At 44.0% G+C, this 26,702-nt stretch overlaps 1 protein-coding gene across 2 annotated transcripts in view; it reads left to right on the top strand.

Annotated features, from left to right (window-relative positions):
* Positions 1-262: 262 nt before the first annotated feature.
* exoc3l2b (exocyst complex component 3-like 2b) overlaps positions 263-26,702 on the top strand; it is a 41,206-nt gene continuing 14,766 nt past the window's right edge. Inside the window, exons 1-3 of one of the 2 annotated variants that reach the window (XM_061218467.1) lie at positions 263-384; positions 17,657-18,121; positions 18,880-19,100. In XM_061218467.1, the coding sequence (XP_061074451.1) occupies positions 17,679-18,121; positions 18,880-19,100 (664 nt within the window). In that variant the 5' untranslated portion in view covers positions 263-384; positions 17,657-17,678. Of the gene's footprint in view, positions 385-8,620; positions 8,853-17,656; positions 18,122-18,879; positions 19,101-26,702 lie in introns of those variants that run through there. The other variant, XM_061218468.1, reaches the window with a different exon arrangement.

Here is a 26,702-nt window from a genome sequence, read left to right as displayed (position 1 = left end):
GGGGGAGATGTAAACCACTATTTAATAAATACGCAAATACATTTTTAAGAGCACAAGAAAGAATAGCCCTCTGTACCGGCAATTAGTATAATTACCTCCCCCACCCCCCTACCACCCTCCCTGTGCCCCCCCCCCCCTTCCCCCCCACCCCCGGCAGAGGCCCACGCAGGGAGGAAAGGGGATGGAACATTTCCTCAGGAAAAAGCATCGTCTTAGGCTACAAAACAGGCCTGCCAGGAAGCGCCGCAGCCCCAGAGTCCAGAGAGAAGACGCGCTCACGCACACACACACACAAACACACACACACACGCGCGCGCAAGGCAGACTGACAACACGCTCCACACAGGGATGCCACGGCGCTGACGCTGTTCTCCGCACTGCAAGGTAAGAGCGCGGGCTAGCGACTGTGGAGCGCAGGGAAAAAAATGCAGTTATCGCTTCATCCGTTGAGTTGTCTTGCCTCGGGGAGCTTCTTGCTAAGAGGTCTTTTCTCGACTGTCTTGGAAGGTTGGGGTTTGGCTAAAGTCATGGTCTCTGTGGGGTTCATTGGGAATTATCTTTCGTCAGACTTGGTCCTGTTGTGAACTGAGACTTTACAGATTACAGAGACTTATGTGGTGAATTTATATTTAAAGTTCATACAATGTTTCTGCTGCAGCTAGCTTCTCTCACTGCCTGATGGGCAGTTAAGTTTATGCAGTTGTTCTTTGTTCATTTGACCTAAACAACTTCAAATCACACAGCATACCTTCAATCAGAATTCAGATATCCTGATGCAATCTGCAGACAGATTGGAAAAAGACGAAGCCGGCATGATCCCATTACAGCGTAGCCTTCTGTTCGGAGTATACAGTATGTGCTTGGTGAATTCCTGCAGTGTAAGAGAGATGCCTAGATGTCTAAATGCCAGGAAACATGCTTATAGGACACCATCTGTGCCCCATTGCATCATGGGCCTTGGGTACAGCTATTTCTGCAGATGGGGCTTATGGATGACCTCTTAACGAGCCGCAGAGCAGGACTCACACGGCACATCTCTTGACGACAGTGTTATGTGTGCTTCCTTCGTTTGTGTCCTGCTCTTCGCATAAACGGCCCAGATCACCGCAACCTCTTCCCCGTCCAATCAGCCGTGGTTTACTGTACGCGCTTCTCGCCACAGTGCTCCGGGCTGATGACTATAAGTGACCCTGTAAACAGCTGGTCGGGTCTGCGTCAGTTTGTTTCCCTCCAGCAGGTCAGTCTCAAGACCTAATGATTCATTGATTGTTATCTGGGACATTTGCTGGGAAATTCCTCTGTGAATGAGTCTGCTTCAACTCAACAGTTTGTCAACTCAATAGTTTGTTTGTTAATCGCCAAAACAAAGAGCACATGGCAATGTACACATTTTAAGAAAATTCTGAATGCAATCTTTCAAATGTCCTCTCCTTGGGTTTCTCTAGAGTTTGTGTGACAATATGATATGTGTGCAACATAATGGGAATGGGCATCCATCATGGTTTAGCTGACAGACAAGTCACTGTATACCCCACTTGCAGCGAGCTGGGTGAACACGTTCAGCAGCTTATGTCCACAGCGGCGGCATCTCCTCTGAAGTCGGAGATCTCACCGAACGGTTCACTTGCTGTTTGGGATTCTCATTACTGATTTGACACCGTTACCAATGCAACCTGTAGATTTTAAGCATTTGTGTAGCTGAATATTCAGTGAAGTCAGTGGCTGTGCTTGTGCAGTGTTCTGCCCGGAATTTGAACCTTTATCCTGGACACAAGCTTCACACTATGTTCATTCAATCACAAGCCAAACAGTCAGACCAGGAAGGTATAGATTAGAGCAGAACTTGTAGTGGGTATACTGTGGGCATGAATATTCAACAAAATGAATATATATGACCGTCTGATAAATCATAAAAAGTATATGTACTTGAAATTGTACGTAATAGTTCATTTCAAGGTGTAAGTAACAAAATGCAAAAAAGTGCACTGCAGGACACCGTCTGTAGCTATTGCATTGTAGCTACCGCAGATGGGAATTGCCCTCTGTGGATGTCAAAAGGACCTGGCAACTAGCAGACCTTGCCTGTAATATTTATACATTTCTGTGGTCACATTGAGAGCTGAGGACCAGAGCATAGCCATTATGGAATTATGGAGAGAAATGAACCGCCTAAACAGCGTGGAGCGGGGAACAACAGGGCTCAGATTAATCACTTTGTCGGCTGCGCGACTGTGAAAACCAGTCAGGGTGAGGGACCGTAATTCAGCGTGATGTCTGTCGGTCTGGCGTGAGGAAAGCCTGTGCCATCTGAGGACTCGGACACTGCCGGCCGACGTTCACCTGAAGCGCGGGTTTTGCCAGGTGCGGTTCCCACGTTCCGACCGGCTGCGGGAGGATGCTACCGCAGCCTGAGGGAACACAAATCAAGTCAACGGACGACCGTTACTCTGAGCGCCCCGCTGCCAAAGCACACAAAGCCGGCGAGGCAGGTGAGCGCCGCTCGGACAGATTAACGAGGGCGGGCGGAAGCACGGCGGGTGATTAATACAGGAATACGTGGCCTCCCGGGCTTGCTGGGGGATGTGGAGGCTGTTCCCCGGGGTACGTCCTGCGGCTCCAGATTATGCTGCAGGTACAGGATGCAGGCTGGGCTGTGCTGACAGCGCCCTCCGGTGACCCCTCTCGTGGCTGCATGGCCGGCCCCCTTGTGGAAGCGCTGTGCAACTGCAGCATCCGATAAACACACCCCTCTCGCCACTTTTTCACATGCACTGTGATCGATTAATCAGCAAGCAGAGATGGGAAAATGTGCCCGTTGCGGAGCGAGCAGTAACATCTATTATATTTTGGCTAGCTCTTGTCTATTACTGTATCACAATTATACTGTTTTGGTCTGAAACAGTATCATCTGAGTATCAGCATAGGACATATTCTATAACAGTAATTGAACAGAATGTATGCATTAAGTTTCTGCTACTGTTGAATAGCAGAAATTACATAGGCTGGCGTGCAGCCGTTAGTCGCTGTGGGGGAAGACGTGAAAACCGGTCTACCAGTGTTTTGGCTGTCTTTTACAATAGTCCACAATAGTATGTTGTTGTAGCCTGTGGGTTTCTTAACCAGGATGCCATTCAAAAGGCTGATGTTAGCTGGTTCTCAGACCTGCATCAGTGGATGCCCCTCACTGTTACCTGGAGGACAGCCTTAAGCAACATATGTCTTGTCAGCTTCTCACTTCTAATGATACATTAGAGGAGTTCATGGGGAAAACCACTTCAAAGCAGGTTTCCAATGACTATCTGTTGACATGAGACAGAATAACCAGAGGGTCACATTAGCCTGAAGACGCCAACCAAATCCCGGGAAAACAATGACATTTGAAATGTATATATTTATTTTCAGGATAAAACCCTGGTTTTCGAAGGGGTCCTGACAAAAGACAATGTGGTCGGTGTTACTAGGAACCACATTCCCTTGCTTGTTCTTTAGCTCCCTCTTCTTTGCTATGTATGCACTAGCACACCAATGTATTTCACTCAAATAAAAATGACCTCGGTTGTTCCCATTTGTTTCAAATGAAAGCATCTGTGCTTTCAGTAAAATAGGATGTGCAGTGTCACACAGTGGTCATGAAGGGAAAGCCCAACATGCAATTTCCTGTGAATGAGAAGCAGTCGGGAAACAATAACTTCATAATTTTAGGTTTGGATTAATATTGTTATTTAAACTGAAAACAGAAACATATCTATGCTGGTAAGCTTGGGACATTGCAGAACCTTCATAATAACCCCAAGATAGCTTTGGTTACAGTGTGTGGAAAAGGACGGGGAAGACACCAGCTCCTGTCCTGATAACAATGAGGAGGCTGATGTTATGGAGTGTTATTTCCTGTTCCCAAAGCACAAATACACTCAAATTGCTGTTTCTTTATATAGAAGCCAAGCCGTAAAGTAAAATGGCAGCTTTATTTTCTTCAATACTGCCTTTAGGACGTGGAGCCTGTTTAAACATTTCCTGTGCCTGTCTCTCCGCGATAATCAACAGGAACGAGACAGTGGTGTCCTCGCATTATTTCCACTTGAGCAGCTATGTGATTGATTATCAGTATTGTGTAAAAAAAAAAAAAAAAAAATTCTGTTTGAAAAGCATTGTTTAACAACCAACAACCATCAAATTCTATCTAATCAGTCACTCAATAAAATTTTATTATATAAACTTTGACAAAGGATTTGTCACAATATGCTTCGTGTTTACCCTGGCCTAAGTCCCCACAAAACAGGCCAGAGGCAACACTGGCAAGGAAAACTCCCTGGAAGACTTGCAGGAAGAGATTTACCTGGGGAGCAGCCAGACTCTGTAGGATGGGGGGGGGGCATCCTCCTTTGTTCCCCAAACTATGGAACATCATCTTGCACATACTGCTTACTGCCCAGTCTTTGTTAACCATTCTCATGGTTTACCATACAATTTCATTAGCCAATTCAGTACGTGCTTGCAGCCTTTTTGTACTGTGCACAGAATTAAAGGTATGAGAAGTCTCTAAAAGATACAAATGCTTGTTGCTACGGCAGTACCCTTGGTGTTTAAAATTGCTTGAAAAATACTCATTTGTGCCCATTACTGAGATAGAGAACATTACTGTACATTCAGGGCACATTTGAGAAATGTGATCATTGAAGAACAAAAATGAACCTCCATGGTCATTTTATTTCTGAGAGTGTACTGGTATACTGCCATGTTATAAATAATCTTTGCTGGACACAAAACATTTCTGACAGGCCATGTGCACGTCGGTTTGCAGAAAATAAAAGGTGATCAATCGTGGTTTCGGTTCAGAGAGTGAGTGTGACATCCAGGTTAATCAGTATTCGTGTGCTCTAGTTTAAAGCAGTTGCTCTCACAAATTAACCTGCCTGCTCATGATAACCAGTCCACTGGTCAAATGGGCAAAACAGATTGGTGTGGGAAAATAGCGCTACCCATTTGATAGGGCAAGTTAGACTGAAATGCGCTAGATATTTGTGGTTGCACTGTGCTCACATTGTTATTTAAAAATTAATTGAAATATAATTAACCATTGAATTCCAAGGTAGCTGGCTGTGAAAGTGAAAGCTCCCTTCATCTACTATAACCACAGACAGTAAGTAATGTTGGAAAAAGTTTCCCATTAAACTAAGCTGTTTCACATATCAAGTCTGTTTTTGCCCATTATGTAGACTATTGGCACGTGAAAGAGCCCTGTTGTGTAGCTACTGGGCTAACTAGCATTGCAGTTCATCTGTTTTATTTTGATAAATTATGGATTAACTAACAGTAAGGTGGAACATTTCTGGTCAAAATGAACTTTTGTTGTTCATAACTAGTAATAGGAGCTAATACATTTTCTTTAAATATTCAAAAATCGACGTTATGGCTGTTTCTTTGTACTGTGCTTGTTTTAAAAGAAAGGTGCACTGTAGTAACACACTCGTTAAGAAATAGTAAGCTAACATCACTTAAATGTTTAAATGAATAATATATAATTAGATAGAGATATAGGAAAAAAACAATTCCGTTTGTAACCTTTAATCTGAACATATAAAATACATATTCTTTTTTGTAATTTATTTGTTGTGACTGTGCGTTTTAACATTGTAACAAGTTAAAAGGAGAAACAGCTGCATCTAAGATTGATGGCCAAGGCTGATTAATAACCCTGATAGGCTCTTCTTTTAAAACTGTACAAAATACAAAATGGACAATTATTCTGCAACATCATTTTTACAAAATAGAACAGCTGATGATATTAAAAATCAAAATATGTGCACATCGTGAGTTACAACGTGTACAACATAAATACAGATTTGGCACAAAGTTACAATGGATGCAATATGTCAACAAATTTTTAATGAAAAAACTTTTTCATCTTTAGGCAGTATTTCATCATTAAACATGTCAAAAACAGATGTTAAACTATTTTCTGTTAGTTGCGCATTCCTTCGCTCTTTTGGCAGGAAAACCTGATTGGTCAATGACTGGAATATTTTATGTAAGTGAATGATTATTGTAAATCTCTGTCCCCTGTTCATTGTGCATCCCATTTCCAGAGGTTTTAGCATCTTTCTTTTTAAAACCTTACTGCACATTAACTGGCTAAACAAGCCTTTGGTATGGCCGCAGATCTATTTTCAGCCACACAAAGCTCGTAAAATAAAAGAAAACAAACAGGGGGTTATCATTGTCCAAATTGGGTAAAGTAAAATAAATCTTTAGGCGTTTCTTCCCCGTGTCTCCATTTACCGACAGACCTTTGCAGGGCCCCTGTCTTGCTTTGGTGACCTCTGCGAGTCCTTTATTGCTGACTGGAATGTTTTGCGATAGCGTTCCGGGGCTAGTGGGGAAGAAAGCACAGGCACTTGCGCTGGTCTTGGTCTTGTGTTTATACATAAGCGTCTGGGCGCTTCAGTTTTTTTCTCTTTTTCTTTCTTTTTTCCCCCCAATTATTTCCCAAAGTTCTCCATGCAAGCACAAACACATTGCTAATGTTCTTGCTGGGTGCCAGGGTTGTGAGCAGGCTAAGTAATTATCTGCCAACAGCGTGTCCTTCTGAAATGGATCCAACTAATGAAAAGTTGGCGTTTTCTAAATATCGCCCCGATGTGACGCACTTCAACAGACTCTATTGTGTTTGTGAAGGAATTGATACGCAGTCGACTGGCTTCCCTTCGGCATGTGTCCTGGCCACCGTGTCTTAAAAGGAAATAGGAAGAGTGATGGTGAAGGGAGAGCAACGGTTGGAACCACAAGGTCAAAGGCTAATGAGTGTAGCACGAGGCTGAGGATGAAGGTCAAAGGGCAACTAAAATATGAATTTATGAGCGATGTAAAAAAAAAAAAACACAGGCGCAGACACACACCACACCACACACACACACACACACACACAGCTGGCCCAAGGGTTCTGGTGGCCTTAAAAGTGCTGGCCCCAAAGTGCTCCACCCACCCCTTAAACTTGAATGATCCTTATTCTGGTTATGGTCATATTCACATTATGACATTTACATGCGTTAAATGGTATGAGGTGTTTACATGTTTTTAGTTTTCGGAGTATTAGAGCCATATGTGACCTGTCTTATTCGGATCGTACATAGTCGGAGTAAGGGCTTGACGGGGTTTTCCTTTTCGGTGAATGTTTGAATTTTCTGAATAATAATAAGGTCTGATAATTTTCTCAATAATGTGCATGTAAACTTCAGGGAATTAACATGGTAGCGTACTTAAATGTTACTGTTCAAAGTTTTGGATAACCATATTCACATATTGGGCAAACCACTCCTGTCGAACAGTACTGAACATGGTCTGTACATAGAAAAAACATTTCCATTTGTATGCCAGTAAATAATGCCTGTTGGCACCGTGTCAGACAATAACAATAAAGTGTAAAAGGAACATTCCGGCACAGCAAAGGATGTTTTATTGCCATGTTCACAACTGTCACATACCCTTACAGACCAAAACACATACACCATTTTACACAAACTGCACTCCAACCAAGCCTATTCCAAGAGAAATGTCTCATTGAAATCAAAATATAAAAAAGTTTAAACTATACAAAAGCAACACAGAACTCTTCAAAGATGTTGATTGTGTGAGTTGCATTTTGTCTGAACTAAGACAAAGGACTACATTTAAGCAAAAAGTACACATTTTGTCCAGTACAAATGCCTTGGAAATACATATGGGTACTCTGCTATTGCTATTGTTTGGTGTAAAGAGAGACAGAAATGCATATGCAATAAACACAAAGCCATTGCAAAACTACTGTAAACAAGGCTCAAAAGCAATGTTTAGGTATTTCAAACAGATTTACATTCAGAATAAAAGCCTTGTGGTGAATATTCTGCTCAAAGACATTGTGGTCTATAGGGGGAGAGAAATACTTTAGATATCATTGTTGAAAGTATTGCTGCAAAAATAAATACTAAAATAATATAAAATTTAAAGCATAACTTTGCCCTGAGTCTACCTGGCAGACTTTCACTTTAACCAAAGACTGTGTATGCACAGGTGGCAAATGTTTCATGTTCTGTTCCGTGAAAATGAACATATAAAGCCTGCGTTCGTCTAAACAGCAACGAGTTTGTAAAAACAATATCCAGTCATAGCCATACATGTTTATATTATGAGTAAAACCATTTTCAGTAATTAATTACAATGTTTCAGTTATTCACTTACACTCTGGCATTGCTTTTCCAATAAATCAGGTGTACTTCCTTGTAAATACCTGCAAGTGCTGTGCAGCGGAGTGTTTATCTTCGATGGTAGTTGCGGAAAACTAATGCTGTACATGGAAAATACCATTGCAATATGAGGTAGTATCAAATAAGCATATCGACGTAAGTCCTAATGTAAAATAAAAACACTGTAAACTATCAAAACTAAGCACAATAAACGGTGGGCAACGAATACCAGGATGTTAAAATATTAAAAACTCAAAATACTGATCGAACCGTTCACCCTGTGTTCAATAATTTGGCCGTGTACCCCATGCCCCACGGGAAAATAGTGAGGCGTTTTTGTTGTACTTAAATGAAGGTGAGAACACTAGCTACCTTCATTTTCACCAATGCCTTGCATTGCGACACCGTTCGGCGGCGGTGTCCTGCGTCTGGAGTGAACTGCGATTGGGTTTTAGGGGACTCCCAGCTCGTGGAAGTAAAAGTAAAGATAGTGCGCGTCAGTATTGCAGACTCAGCTGTGTCGGCATCAAGGCAGGAGTAATTTCTCCCCCTGCGTGTGTCTTGGATCCCTGGACCCCAACCTTTCCGGTTCTTTTTCCGCTTCGTTTTCAAAGACGCGCCACCATGCATTCAGTAAGTAAATTAATCCAATTCACGAAACTAAGTCTTCTTATTTACACTGGAATACACTGGTGAACATCAATTTATGATATACACAGGATAAGCTTGTCGGTACCAGTGTTGAAAACAAACATACCCTTTTATTATACCAGTAAAAATAACTTAAAATGATAATGAAACATATATTAGATATTGATTTTAGACTGAACAGTAGTTAATTAGATAATAGTACCAGAAGTTTACAAAAAACTTTGAAATGAATAAGGAATGGATTTGTTGAAATGTTTTACACGCTATGTCATTGGCTAATTCTATAGATATCTATTCATATGTTTTATTCCAGTTTGTCCTTCAAATGGAAAAACCATGAATGCATGTAGATCTGACTTATTCAGGGTAGTCCAAGTATTGTTTTTGGAAAATTATACTGCTATTATCTTTCTTTTCCCTGTGAAACAGACCAGATATTCACATCTTTAGGTTATGCATCTTGTATTGCTTTTTGTTCGGCAGATACTGGCAATAATTATAGAAGCTTGAGCTGTGTTCCAGAATGTCTTGCACAACCGCACAAATGGATTGAATTCCGCACGGGCGGTTGAGAAGTTATTGATAATGACCTTTCTGTGGGAGGCATTATGCCCTTTCTATGTACTCGCTGTTGTCAGATTAATGTCTTATTCACTCGCTGTCACGGGAATTCAATTCTAAACCAGCTGACTTAGGCACTCTCTTTCTGCTAATGAAAATAATATTTAAGTTCACTTCTCCTTTGTCAACCGTGGGATATCAGTCTCCAGAGGAGCTGTTAAAAATTTACTGCACCAATAATCTTGAAAAATAATGTGTCATGGAACACTAATTGTGGTGCATTTTATGGCAGGGCAAACTCCAATGTCAAAGAAGGCTGGGAACCATCTGTTTTACCTGTTGTATCATTCAACAAAGATTTTTGTTGATATAACAGCATTCAAGAGTCATTCAACTTTTTAGTTACATCCTGGAAATTGCCCCAGGTTGGTGAAAGAACAACAATTTAATACCCAGCTATGTCCGTCTAGCTTTGGGACATACATTACGCTGCGTGGCTTTTGGTGCATGAAGGGCAGTAGAATGCTCATTCTCATGACAAGACCAATACTTCACCTCATTTATAATGATTAACAGCTGTGGTAAATATTTTTTAAACAAGGAGTGGATAGCCAGTGTAATTCAACAGTCTAAGTCAGTATGCACAGTGGATACTTCAACGCAGGTCAAGACTCTCCCATATAGTATGTGTGGAAGTCTGGATGAGCAGCAGATGCATTGTGGGATGTTGAGATAAAAGTCTCAAACCATACTATGTAGCTTTCTTTACTTTACAGAAAATTAGCAGACATTCCTTTTCCAGGATGACTTAGACTGCAGACTCAAGTGCGGAGATCAGGGTTCAAAGTGCAGTAATTCCTTAAAAAGGAGAGTGGAGACAGCAAGTGCAATAAGTGCAGGCTCAACTGACGACTTGTCAGCTACCCCACCCAGCATTAAATCAGGTACAAACCAGTACAATACCACTTCATTAACTGAGAGTGTGCAGCATTGGGTGTGTGAGAGGCTGTGTATTCCCTAATGGAAATTCACACAGGGTTCCCTGGGACTTTTCCAACATTCCTGGGGGTTTATTCCTAAAGGCTTGGTCTTTATGGAGGTGCATGTGCCAGGCGGTTCAGGCTGGAGTGCTGGGGTCTATCTGCTGAATCTCCCTTAGAGACCAGCCCCTCCGTATCCCTGAGCCTCCCCCCCCCCTCCTTTCCTGAAGAGAAGATGGCCGCTAACTAAGGAGCGTAATGCACTGTTCACTAAGTGACTGTGAAATGCAGGAACCTATTACCCTTGTGTAGTCTACACACATTTTGTATACTCCCTTTGTCCTAAGGGTAGAAAATTACCTGCACTCAATAAACCCCTAAAATAAAGCAGCTTAATTGAATTTTAAACCCCAAATCTATTTTGCATGAAGAAACAACCTGTCACTCACCACAAACTTTGTCATCAAATTTCAAGTTGAAAATAGATAAATTAGGGGGTTTTCTCTGTGGTAAAACATAGTGGCGGGTCATTTTTGACCCTTAAGACAACACAAGGGTTAAGCTGTGGCTGATCACTTGAGGGATAGCAGTTGTTCATCAGGTGAATAAATGTTCCATTGATATTCACACTTGCCACCTTAAGCACAGTGTGTAGTTTGCATGCTGTGGACTATAGTTTAGGGGCCATGTAAAAATAATGAACCACATAGTATTTTGGTGTCAGGAAGCTTTTTAATCAGGGATGGATCACAATAAGCCTTCAACCTTCATGTGCTTTGATTGGTTAGTCACTGTAGTCACTGTAGTTGAGACCACTTCTGATGTGTCCAATTAAAGACTTGGAGGAAAGAATGATTCAAGACCAAGATTGGGAGGGACTGAGATGACTCATGACCAAGACCCAAGACTGGGGGTCAAGACCAAGTGTATGCATTAGGGAAGAGTTTGAGAAAGATCTGAGACCAAGACTGGGGGTTGACACTGATTTAAGACCAGCTCCTGAGTAATCCGTGTCTGATTCTAGCGTGAGACCGTGATATTATATATATTTCAAGACTGCAGCCATAATGATAACCCTAAATGTTCTTAGGCACCCTAGACTCTATTATATATATGCTTATTGTTTTGTGTGTGGTAGTATAAAAGAACACATTTGACATTTTTGTATTTCATGAAAAAAAGTAACATATTACTGTAAGCAATTGACTACTTTTTACATAAAAACTTGATCAAGGCTGTCTGAGATCAGAAGCAAAGAGCCAACCAAAGTCTGCAGGAGAACTGTGGCAAGTTCTTCAACATGCTTGGAACAACCTCCCTGCTGATTGTTTTATAGAACTGCAGGACATCGTTGGCTATCTCAGAGAAGTGATGCAGTTTTAACACCAAAGGGTGGTCACAAAAAATATTGATTTGATTCAGCTTTTAACTATTCTGCCAAATTACTGAAATGTAATGTTAAATGTATAGTACGTTTATTTAGGACCTTTCATTGAATAATTTTGAAAGAATCTTATCTGTACAGAATGTTATACAGGTGCCTAAGACTTCTGCACAGTACTGTAGATGACAGCATTTCACAGTATGACAGTATGCAGATTTCAGTATAACAGTTATGTCCCTGCATATTATAAGGACTAAATAATAGTTCTACTCTACATGATTAAAAAATCAAATTTCCTTCTACTGGCTTGCGAATGTGGTTTGAGTTGGTTTTAATGAGTGTTAAATTCATACTTTGAAGACACACAGCATGTAAGGCATATACAGTAATTGGCATCCCAAGGTGTTAGTTGTCTCAGGTTAGTTGAAGTCAGAATTACAATGAGAATCTGAATGGCCCCCAGCTACAGGAACTGCAGTCGTAGAACCCCTCTGTGGCCTCCTCTGTGGAGTCCTTTCCTTTCTGTCCCCTGTAGGGGACACGGGTCTGCCCAAGAAGCATATAGGGCAACATTGACTCTGGTGGTAAGAGCAGTCATCTGGCAGTCGGAGGGTTGCCGATTTGATTCCGCCCTGGGTGTGTCAAAGTGTCCCTGAGCAAGTCACCTAACCCCTAAATGCTCCGGTGCCTTGCATGGCACAGCCTTGCATGGCAGCCAATCACGAATGGGTGAATGAGAAGCATCTTGGATGAAAGCAATTAAAGATACAGTAAAGCTACACTAAAATGCAATAAGGATGAAATTATATATTTTAAAAATATTTTCACTGCAACATGCTGTTGTCATCCAAGTATTATGTAAAAAAAAATCTAATAAAATGCGTCAGTTCTGCTGTGTGCTGATGATTCAAATCCTTCCTGGATACGTGCACGTTTTTACCCCCAGAGCACTGCTGTCTGCACTTATTTTGGTGTTCAGTTCAGTTTTCCTTTTGGATGAATTTCTGTTACGCCAGACCATGTGACTTATTGAAAAGGGATGAGTTCCAGGATTCTGACACTACACAGGACAGCACGTCCCAGGCAGTATACGTCTTGTCGGCCACAATGAAGAAATAAGCAGCACACAAAGCTTTTTCCGAAGAAATGCGTTTGCAGATGAACTGTTCTATGCAATATATATGCCTTTATACCTTAATTAAAAATTCATTTTCATATGATTCGATACATTAAGACTTACTATTACGTCAAACTTGTTGAGGCTTTTATTCGGCAGAAAAATCTTTTGGGGATTGGGTCATATGTGTCCACCATGTGAATAAATACAACTGCAAATGCTCTGGTAATTACTGTACTGTAGGTTTGTGACACTGTGGTCACCTAACTTAGCTGTAAATGAGACCATAATGCGGTCCTTTTACAAGTGAGTGATACACTGTTTTCTTTTTCTCTGATTGTTGTGAGGGCACCTGTCTCATTGTTCAGGGACGCTTTTGAAAATCTCATTTAAAAACTGATGCAAAAGAGCATTTATTGCCCTGTTTCAGCCCTGTCAAAAGCTGGCATCATCAAAATTGCTGATGTCATTTCCCTCTTTAGGAAGTCCTGGAACACCCAAGTCCGTCATAGCCCTTATTACGGACAAACCTAATGTTGATGTTACGGCCCCAGTCGCCAAAATTTCCCTGTGAGAAGTTCTGCAGAGCAGACCTTGATTGCCAAACTGCCCATATGGAAAAACCATCGAGACATGCTGTCATTAAAAAATGAGTAGGAAATTGAAACACAATAGGCTCTCTTTAGGAATTTAAAACGTGGCCTATGAGAATATGCTGGACCAGTGTAATTCACTGGGATGATGCGTCAGTTTCATTATTTCATTATGAAAAGGGCACGAATTTCAAATCTTGATGGTTGGGTTTCAACCGTTGTCTTTATAAAGAGGTGAAATTACTGAAGGGAATAGCTTCTAAACTTTCTAAACTTATCTGGCCTTTGCGTCACCAGAGAAACTTTGTTTCCCTATAAGGATTTGAACTGTTAACTTGGAGACCTGCCACTCAGGGAAATACTCATATAAATCTTTCAGGCCATCTGAAGTCAGTGTTCAGAAATTACATCTATTGCTCCCACAAACGGATGGACAAACACCACACACACACACACACCCACATGCATGGAGGAAGTGATTCAGCGCTGTCCCTGTCGAGCTGTCACCAGCCTGAAATATCCTAGCGCTCTCTGTGCGACAGGAAGTCCATGGAAAATGGCAATATTGTTTTCTTGAAGAGAGTCAGAGGCCACAAAACACCATGCTCACTTTCACAAACTTTGATAAAGACCTGGTGGCCATTCTTCATGAAACTGGACAATCGCCAAGGTGATATTCCAAAACACACAGATTACTTACATTTCAGGAGGTTTGTTTATTGTGTAAATACACTGTTAGCACAGACAATCCAGGTGAAGGACAGCAAGACCACTATTCTGACAAAGTGCTTCTTTTACTAAATCCAGTTCTCAAGAACTGAAAGTCAACTAGAGTTGCGATGCAAGACATTGCGAATACCCTACGGTTGTAATTCAGCACACATTAGCGTATTTAATTGGTCTTGAATGGAGCATGATAAAATGTTTACTCTTATGTACACAATCAAGTTTTCTATTTTAAAATGCATTCCACCAGAGAATAATGTATGCAGTATGAAAGATCTTTTTATTTATCAGTTGTACTCAAGTTGCTTCTTCTCGTACTTTCACTTCCTCCTTGCCACTTATGGAATACTAAATCATGTGCAGCTAACAGCGCAGCTAAACTTCCTTCCTTCAGAAGATCTTCTCTGCTTGTCATTTGCTCATTCAAATGCAGAATGAGATCAACAGTTTGCCTTTATACGACCTGGCTTTGGAACTGACAAAAGTTCCAGAGCTTCCACCAAAGTAAAGCCGCATTCTTGCGAGAGCTTAGCACTGACACACAATTGGAAATGTTAACCTTTGCTGAAATTGTGCTGTGTTACTACACTAGTGTAATTCTACCACTTCTACACCAGTGTAAATCTACCACAGTAACTGTTCCTGTCCTACATCTCCATTCTGGGCACAGTATCTGGTTATGAAGGTTCAAATTTGTATCAGTTAGAAATCTGTGAGTAGTGAGATGAATCAGCTAGACATCTGTTATATATTTTATTATATTGCATTACATTCATCTAGCAGACTCATATTCAGAACACATCCATCTGTGCACTCAGTTAGAACTTTATTAGGTATTTATTAGACTTATTTATTAAGTCTTGCAAGTCATGCAATACCACTAAATCACTGGTTGCAAGTTAATTATACTAACCTGGAACCATTGTAAAATCTGCACATATATTTTACATTTACATTTACATTTTTGTCATTTGGCAGACGCTTTTAATCCAAAGCGACTTACAAGTGCATAGGTTCTACCACAAGTCAAAGCATCACATCCATAACTAGGAAAATACACATAAGTGCAAATTTCTTTTTGGGTTAGACAAGGGTAGGGATATCAGAAAGGGGGGGTGGGGGAAAATCAGGAGGGAGGACTAAGGTAGAGTTTGAAAAGGTGTGTTTTGAGTCTGCGTCGAAATTGGGGGAGGGATTCTGCTGTCCTGACAGTGGTAGGCAAGTCATTCCACCACTGAGGAACCAGAACAGAAAACAGGCGTGAACGTGCAGCTCGACCGCCAGGTGCACGTAGAGAGGGAACCGTAAGGCGACCAGAGCTGGCAGACCGGAGTGGTCTAGCTGGGGAGTAGGGAGTGATCAAGGATTGTATGTAAGGTGGGGCAGTCCCCTTAGCAGCCTGAAATGCCAACACTAGGGCCTTGAATCGGATGCGTGCGACAATAGGAAGCCAGTGGAAGCCAATGAGAAGCGGGGTGACATGAGCTGACCTGGGCTGACTGGTGATCAGGTGGGCTGCAGCATTCTGGACCAGCTGGAGGGGCTTGATGGCACAGGCTGGGAGACCGGCTAGGAGGGAGTTGCAGTAATCCAGGCGGGAAATGACAAATGCCTGGACTAGGAGCTGGGTGGCTTTATCCGTCAGGCGATGACGGATACGGCGTATATTATACAGAAAGAACCTGCAGGTTCTGGCAGTTGAGGATACTTGTGGAGCCAGGGTGAGGCAGTTATCAAGAGTCACCCCAAGATTCTTTACTGTACGGGAGGAGGAAACTACAAAGTCCTCAACAGTCAGTGAGAGGTCGATTGACGGAGAGGACTTAGCAGGGATGTAGAGCTCAGTTTTAACAATGTTGAGCCTCAGGTGGTGGGAAGTCATCCACGCAGAGATATCAGCCAAGCAGGCAGTGTGTGGTGACTTGGGTGTCGGGGCGGAAGGAAATAAAGAGTTGGGTGTCATCAGTGTAAGAATGATAAGAAAAGCCCTGGGAAGAGATAACAGAACCAAGAGACATGGTGTTTAGCGAGAAGAGGAGAGGCCCAAGAACTGAGCCCTGTGGGACTCCAGTTAGTAGGGGGTGAGGGTCAGAGACTGAGCCCCTCCAAGTCACCTGGTAGGAGCGACCAGAGAGGTAGGAGGAAAACCAAGCGAGTGCAGACTCTGTGACACCCATCCCAGACAGCGATGAGAGCAGAAGGAATTGCGAATGGCGTCGACCTTCTTTTCAAAGAAGGAGACAAAGTCATCAGGTGTGAGTGATGAGGGGGGTGGGGGGGGGATGGGGGGCCAGAAGAGAGGAGAAGGTTGAAAAGAGTTTGCGGGGATTAGAGGCGGCCGCGTTAATTTTCGAGTGAAAGAAGGAAGACTTAGCTAGAGAGACAGAGGAATGGAAAGATGATAAGAGGGCATGGAAGGAAGCTATATCACTGGGGAGACAGGACCTTTTCCATTTTCTCTTCGCTGCCCGCAGTTCGGTTCGGACAGCTCGTAGAGCATCAGAAAGCCAAGGACTGGGGGGGGAGGCCCAAGCTAATTTGCTGGTGAGAGGACACAGAGAGTCAAAGGAAGATGAGAGGGAGGACATGAGAGTTGTAGCAGCATCATCGGGAGACAGTCGAGAGAAAGACTCCGTGAATGGTAGGGAGGAGAGGATTGTAGATGAGAGGGTGGAGGAAGACAAAATCACTCATCAGGCTCTCAGACAGCCTGGATGGACACCCGTAGATAGACACCCTCGACTTTGTATGCCTGCGACTTCGTATGCCGAGGCAAGTAGCCGAGGCTGTCGCACCCAGCTGCCGCTGGTGCGCTACACAACTGCTTAAATAACTAACTGATGCTGAATACAGAAAATGCTACCAACCCACTGCAGAACACTAATGCACACTGAAGTGAGTTCAGGTGTGCCAGTAATTATACCCTAAGCAGGGTGCAAACTATTGGCTCCTCCTACAACAAAAGCTGTGGCCTGCCAGCCAGTAAAAACAATAGCCTAACTCAATAGCCTAGCTCACCTGAGAGAAACAAACACCTAACCCAGTTTCACTGTAATCTAAATAAACACCACTTGTATTAACTAACAAACAAACACAGCAGAACACTATAGTGACAACTAAACTGAATTAGGAACAGCAAACGAACAAATGATACTTAACCAATCCAGGAGAAAATGCTACCAACCCACTGCAGAACACTAATGCACACTAATGCATACAGAAGAATGCGCAATACAGTTAAAAGCCTGAGTTAATTGCATTGGATTGGAGTAGCTCGGTGGTGAGATGGGTGAGGGTGCAAGTAAGATTGTCTCATAACAAGCTATGTACCAGTCACTGAGTGGACACAGATAAAACCTCCCCCATCAGTCAAATTACTGCATTTGTATGTCATCTCTCCGTGTCTCCTTGTGTGTCTCCTGTAGAATTCAAGCCCTCAGAGGAAGAATGCCCATTCTTAAGAACCTCCCAGGCAGGCTGAAAGGGGCCAAGGTGAACGGAGAGCTGATCCTGCACAAGATGAGCCTGAACCACAACCCCTTCGATGAGGCCGGCGGGGACCAGGACGCCTGGAGCAAGGGCAACGAGAGCTCCCTCCTGGAGGGCAGCGTGCCCCGCGACCGCAACCCTTTCGAGGACGAGGAGGACGAGAACGAGGCCAACGAGGGCCGGCGGGGCGGGTCTGGGAAGGGGGGCTCCATCAAGGGCACGCTGGAGCGCATCCGGGGGGTCTCCCCGCTCAAGACCCTGGGGAAGCTGGGCAAGGGGCTGCGCATGTCAGGGCGCAGCAAGGGCGAGGGGACCCCGTCCCCCAAGGGCTCTCTAGGGAAGCCCTCTCCTCAGGAGAAGAAGAAGAAAGGGAGACGGAGCTCCGAGGGCAGCCTGCTCAGGTGATTGGTGGGGGACTGAGTTTGGGAGAGCGAGGCGCCACATGTGCCTTACTGTAGCTATCATTGGCTCATGGTAAATGCCTTTTGATTGGTCATTCAAGTTACTGACTGACAGTATAGTGAAACTCCACCCATTATTGAGATTTGTGAACTCTCATGAACCTCACAACAGTCAGTCTGTGGCCGCCAAGAAGCTGAATTGGTGTTTTTCCATTTGAATCTTCCATGTAGTGCCATATGGGTGAAAAATTACAAACAGGCAGCTATTTCTGCCTTAGTACTCAGCTTTATTGCCAGCTGTTGACGTTAAACACTTAAACTGACCGTGCATTATTTCCTGAATGTGTTCTGCATTATGCAATCTGGGGAGCAAAGCAACCTGTTTTTGTGTGCCAAGCTTTTGTTTGTCTCCTGAGGGCGGTGGGCTCTTGCTCGAGGTAACAGGGCTATTTAAAGCAGACACATTGTTCTAGGGAGCCGTCTAACAGCTTCGCACTGCCAAAATACCTGGAAAATGTCACAATCATCAGCACTACTTAAACATATTGTTTACTTAATTTGAGGAGAATTCATTCAACGGTAGAGAGCTTTGAATGTAGAGAATATCACTGGCCTGGGATCAGCAAACTCTAAGGATAATTCCAAATTAATTGGAGTTCAATGACTTGAGTCTACCTGGGCTTAATTTTCTGGGAAGAGGCCCTCTGTGCCCTTGAAATAACCTTTAAATATCTCTCTCTCTCTCTCTCTCTCTGCAGGATAGCGGGTAGGTGCAAAGAGAGCTTGCGGAAGGAGAGCCTACCCAACGGGGACTTGGGCTCGGAGGGCGACGACTGCAGCCGCCGCCTGTCCTTCATGAAGATGGTGAGGGGGGGCAAGCTGAAGAGGGAGTCCATGGTGGACCGCGCCTCCTCCCAGGGCCCTGAGGAGGAGATGGTGGAGGAGGTGCCAGAGGTCAAGCCCAGGGAGCCACTCTCCGGTAAGCAGAGTGCATCTCTGTCTGAACAGTGTGCGAGTGTGTTTTTATCGTGCTGATCGCTATATGGCGGATGCATAACCGGACAAAGGTCTGCCCACATATTTTTTGGGCAGTTAGGACTGTTCCGCAAGCCCCAGGACATCCTCAAGAGACCCAGCAGAAAATGATAATTAATTCAGTTTTTTTATGGCATTGGACATCCCTCTGCATGTCTTTGTGAATCATACCATGGTCCTAGGTTAGCATACTGTACTTACCTCTAATGATTTAGTGGTATTGCATATACATATACTAGACTGTTGGCCAATGTAGACACTGTTTAACTTTGGGTATGTGTTTCCTAAATGTAATGTGGTAGTTTCCTGAGACCTGGCAGGAAAAAAAGTTCATAAAAACATGTTGCTGTGAAAATGTATTATTTTGTATGTAGTGTATTGTATGTTTGTCCATGTAGTGATGTTTTGAGCATAGCAGAATATATGGATCTTGAGATGAAGACAGAAAGTTGTCCGATGTAGGGTCTGAGAGGGATATCACTGTACACTTCTGTTGCCTCCATCATTTCACCTGCGGCATTTAATCTCCTATCTTGATAGCTGGCTGCATTTATCTTCAAAAAGCAATCAGACAGGCACATTCAGTAGCCATGCCCTAACATATGATAGCTGTGACAGAAATATGAGCCATGTTTATGGCTTCATGGGACCTTTTGGCATTTTCTATGCCTGAAAAATTCTGCCTTATGCAACATCTGTGATGAGGTGGGCCTGGGTCTGTTATTCCTACATGCAGGGACTCAACTCCATCGGTCTCTGTGTGCAGATAGGGGTAGCATGGCGGGCACTGGGTAGACATGGCATTTTATCTCAAATCCAAATCTGTGTGAAGTCAGCCATGTTGAGTTGGCATATGCAGCGTTACATAACGTGTTGCTGAGAATTTTCCCCGGTTTGCTGCTGAACAAACATAAAAAAACCTTCGTGCCTCGCCGTTTGGAATTACGACCTAGAAACTTCCTTTTTCTTCAAGTGCAAAGGGAACCAGCAGTATCACAACAAAGATGATGTCATGAATGTGTCGCTGTCGTCTGGGTTATTTCTGTACACTTTGGAGACAATGGGGGAAAATCTGAGGGGATGCTGTACGCAAACCAATCCAAGTAGGATACGCAGAGATTCCGTTGTTTTGGTCAAAGGGAATGTTTTCCTGAAATTCTTGTAGTAACATCCAAGAAATCCAATAAACTCGAAATGATTTATTGTGCAGTGCAATGTCCGTTCTGTGTTTTAAGTATTTATTTGTTTAACGTAAATAGAACGTTTTTAAGCAGCTTTTTACTGTGCATTCGTAATTCACCAATTAATAAAAGCCCTGTGTTCTCTTGATGAATATGTTTAAAAACTGTTTTGTGCTCTTGTTAAGTATTTCATTAAGGAAATCTTGCACAATGCTGACAATATTCCAGCAATATAGTTGCCTAAGTTTGTTATTCATTCTTTTAAGTGAAACATTGGCAAAAAAAGCAGAATACAATACTCCATACAAGGGCAGGTGTATGTCACTAAATATCTGTCACCAAATCAGAAGCTTATACGAGGTTACCAAGGGAACGGTGGCAGGTTTAACCTCTGGTGTCAGTTTACAGCAGGGTGAATTTTACAAACATATGGCGTAGGGAGTTTCATCTCTTCCTGTGTCATCTCTAAATGTACAGTATATCTGGTGTGTTTATTGAGACTACACATTTTAGTCCAATTAGACTAAAGTCTGTCTGCTGAATTGATATAATGTCATGAAATGTAATGCCCAAACAGAGTATCTGCTGATTGAATGTTTTTGTCATGCTCAGCATAGAATCTATGCCTCCATTACATTGCAGCTGGAGCAATAATTTATTTAAACGATACCTGGGCATTCATCAACTGGATAATGATGAATGATAATGTAGAGCTGCTTGGTTCAACCAAAGTTTTTACTTGGGCTAGGTTTACCAGGAAGTCGCCTCAGTGTCCTTGAAATAACCTTTAAATGACTATCTCTCTGTCTCGCTCTCTTGCTCGCTCTGTTCCAGTCTTTCTCTCTCACTATCAATCTCAATCTTGCTATATTTTTCTTGCACAGACCTCTTGCACAATCACCTCTGTAAGTTTACAGTTTTAGTTTGCATGCACATTTTTCTCAGTAGATTTATTTCACTGTAACAGCTTGCCCAGATCTGTCCTCTTAATTTCAAAGCATTCTGGTCCTTCGTGGCTCTCTCTGATATGGAGATAAGGCTATAATGGTTGCAACAGCTGTCTAGCTGCTATTTGCTTGTTTTCTAAACACAATACTTGGTGAATGATATCAACAGAGCAAATCTGCAACATACCAAGCGTTCAGTGCAAATGCGCATTTTGCGTACATTTGACTCTTAATATACTGTAAACGGCCCACATGACACTCATGCTATTGAAGATTAGTGTTACTCATGTAATTTAGGAATTATCAAAAGGTGGTCAGCATACACAACTAAAGTGAGCATTGATTACAACTAGAAAATATTGGTAACAAATAATATCAATTTTGCCTGCATTAGTTGTGCTGCTGATCGTTATTGCTTGGCAACTGTTCATGCAGCCCGGATTTTTGACTTGCCAACGAAAGCAGTTTTTCAGATCTGGCCATAGCGGAAAGTCAAGGGCGACAGCAATCCAGTCACAGTCTGGGAAATGTGACCGGAACCCTGTCCATTGTGTAGCCATAGCGTTCGCATTGCCGTGGTGCCCAGCTCTCATCGTCTATCGTAGTACCTCTAACCGCAAGTTTTGTAATGTCAAAGCCATGAAAATAATCAGCTGATGCTTTTAGCCAAAGTAACTTACAGTTGATGAGACTAAGCAGGGGCCAATCCCCTCTGGAGAAATGGGGGGATGCTCAAGGACCCAACAGGTGTACCAATCTTATCTTAGTTACACCGGGGCTTGAACCACCGACCTTCCGGGTCTTAGTCATGTACCTTAACCACTAGGCTAACCTTTGGCTAGACATTATAAAGGTAGCACATGAAAGTGCACTTTCATAAGTCATGCGTGAGGTTTAACAGGTTTCTGTGGTATATCTTTCATAAAGGGCTAAGCTTTCTGGCAGGGCCGCCGAGTCCGCCAGCTGACATAGCAAAGCTCGGTCGGTTATTTGTTTATCTGCATAATGTGTGTAAAACTCGCACAGCACTCTTTGCCAAGGCCCCACGGGCTGTTTTGCTGAGGCACAGTTCAACGGCGGCATTCCCGACTCCCCACTGCTGCAGAATCCACATGGGGGGCATAGGGGAGTCCAAGACATGAATCATGTCTCTTGGGAAGCGCAACGGCCAAAAGAGACACAATGTTCTGTCAGTCTCAGAAGAAAGTAAAAGTCACTTTTCTCTTTGGGTAACCTTTACATTTTTAAAAAGTGAGTGAGTAAGACGTGAGCAAGAAAAGGTTTTCTTTTGTAACATACGGAGTTGGGGGCGGTCAGTGTGGAAAAGTACTGGGCCGTTATGGGTGGTTTGTTTGTGCCTCATTTCCTTTGACATCCTCCCAGGTTAAGCCCATTAACAATGCAGACACTGGTGTTGTGCAATTCATTGTGCTGTGAATATTGATTGTGCTCAACAATGTTCACTAAGGATGACAGTTGCCAAACATCAGGAAATTCCCTAATGGGCCAAAGTGAATGACATGGCAATCTTTTCAATCATCAAACTGTGAAGTGTTCCAAAAAAGAAAACAAACAGCCTTTTTGTTATTTTTGCTGATAATCAATTTCAAAAGTAGGAAGAATACACTCCCTGGAGGCATTGGTGAAGTGAGCTTTGAAAGCCCTGGTGCCAGCAACAAAGAGTCTGGTGAAGACCTGATGATGGAGAAGAGCCTGGTGTTTGTCCATTCCTATATATGGAACTTGCTTCTCAGTTTGTTTGTCTGCCTCAAGTATGTCAAATTTTGGGTCAATCCAAAACCCTTGTCCTGCCAGGGGTAGGAGGAGGAGTCAGCCTAGGTTCTCCTCAGGTAACATATTCAGTACCTCCTCCCAAAAGACACAACATGCATGCCCAGGCTGCGGGTTGTCCTGGGTGAAAGATGAATATCTTCCAATCCTCCCCTCTGAGGCCCAGATCACCTGCGGCAATGGGCTTGTTGTTTTGTGTGGGAACTCTGGCACGGGTGTGCACACACTCCAACGGCAGTGTCCCTTCCAATGGTGTTGGTTACACCGAGAGGAATGTCCACATTTTTACATTCTGAAGACAAAGGAAAAAAGCTGAGAACTGTATGGAGATCTTTGGCAACCAGAGTCAGCCTTGGCAGGGACGAGTAGTTAGGAAGATCTGGCAGTGGCCCTCGGATGATTGCGTTGTAATTGTACAGAGATGGGGAGGCCTGGGTGGGGATGGCCTAAAGTAAGATCTTTTCATGAGATCCAATATCCCTGACGGCGCTCCTGGGTACTGGTATGTTCCGTGTCGGGTAGGCCTTGCACAACTTTGCTGGGGAGATAGAAAGAAAGGGCACCTGTGCCACAGGTAGTTCTTAATTTATGATTAACAAGACACAGCAGGTCAATGCCTGGAGTTTTGTACCAGTCCACATGCGGTCTGGCTGTGGAGATAAAGCTGCCATAAAGGTGGGTGGGTATGCTGGGCCCTGGTGAATAATTTCTAGGCCTGCTCCAGTGCAGTCCAAGGCCTTCTGACCATAAAACCATAACTCTAGTTGGCAGACATCCTGTGATTGCAGCTAGCTCATATCAGTGTCCAAGCGGTGCCTTAGTAACCATAACACACGATACAGACCTGATGAAATCCACTTCCGCCTCTAAATGTGCTCATCAAGTATGGAGGCACTCCTGAATGTTAAATAGAACTCATTTTATTGTGCATTTGTGGTTGCTTTTTCATTGAAATTGCAGGTAATTTGTGCCTAGTGAAGGGCAGAGCAGTTTTGTCTTCCTGTGTTCTGCTCTCACAGTAGACATGAGGGGAATTAAGTGACATGGAGGCACAACATTTAAAATGAGAGAAAGCAGAGTCTCTGTCATCTGCCATTGGGTAGCAAGACAAGGAGGACCATACTGAAATTTGTATAATTTCTGCTCTTTTCCGACATCAAAATTACACGTAAAACAATCCATAGAAAAGGGAGTCACAGCCGTTTGTCCAATCGTTACCCGTGCGGGGTGACGACCAGACCCCCCTCCCTGTTTTGGGGTCACCTGTCAAGTACCATGGACAGTGTGACTGGAGAGGGCTTGAGGGAGGGGGGTGACCCACACCATGGGACAGGAGGATTTTTCAGGACAGGCTCAGCTGCTTTGTAGTCCTCTCAGTGGCTGGAGCATGGTGCTGGTGAGAAATGGAGGGGGTAGAGGGGAGAGGGGGGTGTCCCAGAAACACATTTGTCCCAGCTGTGCCTGCAGGGGAGAAACTGGACCTTGTGCTGCTTATTTGATATCTTGCCTTGGAAGGAAAATATTTATCTGCCCTGACCACGCTGAGATGTGATGGGGCAGTCTCCCATCTGGACACTGAGCGTCGTGGGAGAAGCCTGGAGGCTGCGGAGGACCTGGGGGCGGTGGGTTTGGCATGGCCAAGTGCCTCAGGCTTCCAGGAGATTAGGAGGTGTTCAGGGGAAGGGGAACCACACAAATACCAGTCCGACCTTGACTCCCGGTGCACGACAGTATGGCGTTCTAAATAGCATGGTGGAGGAAATTGTGGAGTTGCTGGGAGGCTGGAGGGTGGTGTGGGGGGCTCTGGTTGGTTGTAGTCGGTACCTCATAAGATGTGTCTGAGGCCATAAACCTGACAGGGGTCAAAATGAGCAGGCACCTCACTCCCCCCAGGCTTCCTGTTTCAGCACAATCCTTTCTTCATGATTACTTGCCCAAAACTAGGATTATGTTCTTGCAATTCCCAAAAGTGAAAAAAGGGACATCATTTCACTGTATCCTATAGCCAGGGCTTATACAACGGCAGTTTGTGGTCAGGAAGGGTGGGACCATTTCTTTAGGTTTTGGGAGTATGTTTCGTCGAGAAGTTTAAGGGGCGAGTGGCTCTGAACAAAGAGCCAGTGTTTGGGTTCTGCGGGGCTAAGCGAAACTCTTTGGCCAGCTCTCCACTCCGTGTCAGTCATCTGTGTTTTAATGATCCAGGCGTAACCCTGAATAAGAACCGGTGCATGCAGAGGCTTTGCTACATCTGGCCGTCCCGACTTGGTGTGGTTTCAAGGGGATACATTACAGGCCCTTTCCTTCTGACTGTTTAAACGGCGCACGTATCTGTCCCTCCCTTCTGAACCGTCGGGATTAAGCGGCGACACAGTGGGCTTCCCACTGCCCCCCACCCGCCAAGCCCCCACCCGCCTAGTGGTGCGTCACGCATTTGGCAGAGGGCTCCGGGGCCTGCAGAATGGGCGAGCGTGCCATTTTTCCTCCCGTCCCAGGGACAACGGCCATTTCCCACCACTCACACATACAGAAACGATGCGCTGGGGTGGCATTGTGTATTATATTTAGATGTCCTTCCGCATGGTTGGCACGGTGACAGCAGGCCGAAATGACTCTGGGTTGGGGGGGGGGGGGGGGGGACAGGGTGGGCGCCATCACATCACCGGATGCTTCCTCCTAGGACGCGACCGAGGCGGATGAGTGGCCCCACATCCTTTCCTTTAAAAAGAGTTCCCTTTTTTGGTGGAAAAAAATGGACTACTCAGCAATAGAAGAACCTGTATTGCTCCTGATTCAACTTTTTATGGCTTGATACACACAGGCATGTTTCTTTCAGGCAATACACACGGATGGGCCTCATTTGGGCCTGATACACATGGATGTCCTCTGTTTGAGCCTGATATATATGCATGTGCTAAGTTTGGGCCTGATGTACATGGATGTGCTATGTTTGGGCCTGATGTACATGCATGGGCTATGTTTGGGCCTGATGTACATGCATGGGCTATGTTTGGGCCTGATGTTCATGGATGTGCTATGTTTGTGACTGATGTACATGCGTGGGCTATGTTTGGGCACGCATGACACATCAGGGAGGGGAGGAAGTGTTTGACATTGGTATCCTTTGCCATGGCGCAGTGAGTTAGAGCCGTCACAGTGAAAGAATTCCCAAAGCACCCCTTCCCCACCCCTCCCATCCACATTCAATAATAATGACACCGAAGGAGAAGGAAATGACTGTATTTCCCTGTGCACCAAGGGGCTTGAAGGAATTCCATTTGACGGCGTGCTCCTTAAACCAGCCCTCTGGCGCAGTGGAGATCGGGATTATTGCTATGCAGCCGAGACACATGGCGACCCTGCCTTGAGCCCAGCAAAATCAGGCAGAACCTTTTCATGCACACAGCTGGACTGGCTTTGGGAAGGGATCATTTCACACACTGAACCTGGAAAAACTGTATTTAAAAAAAAAAAGACTCTGCATAAAGGGTTTTCTGTGAGAAAACACATCCCCCGCATAAGGGGGGGAACTGGGAAAGCTTTCAGGGGCCCTGACCCCCCCCCCCCCCCCCCCCCCCCCGACCCCGCAGTTGTACATGTTCAACCCCACATTGGGTGTCAAATTAATAA

The sequence above is a fragment of the Conger conger genome, chromosome 13 (assembly GCF_963514075.1).
Source record: "Conger conger chromosome 13, fConCon1.1, whole genome shotgun sequence".
NCBI lineage: Eukaryota > Metazoa > Chordata > Actinopteri > Anguilliformes > Congridae > Conger > Conger conger.
Note: the sequence above shows the minus strand (reverse complement) of the source record. Positions and strands in the feature narration are given on the sequence as shown.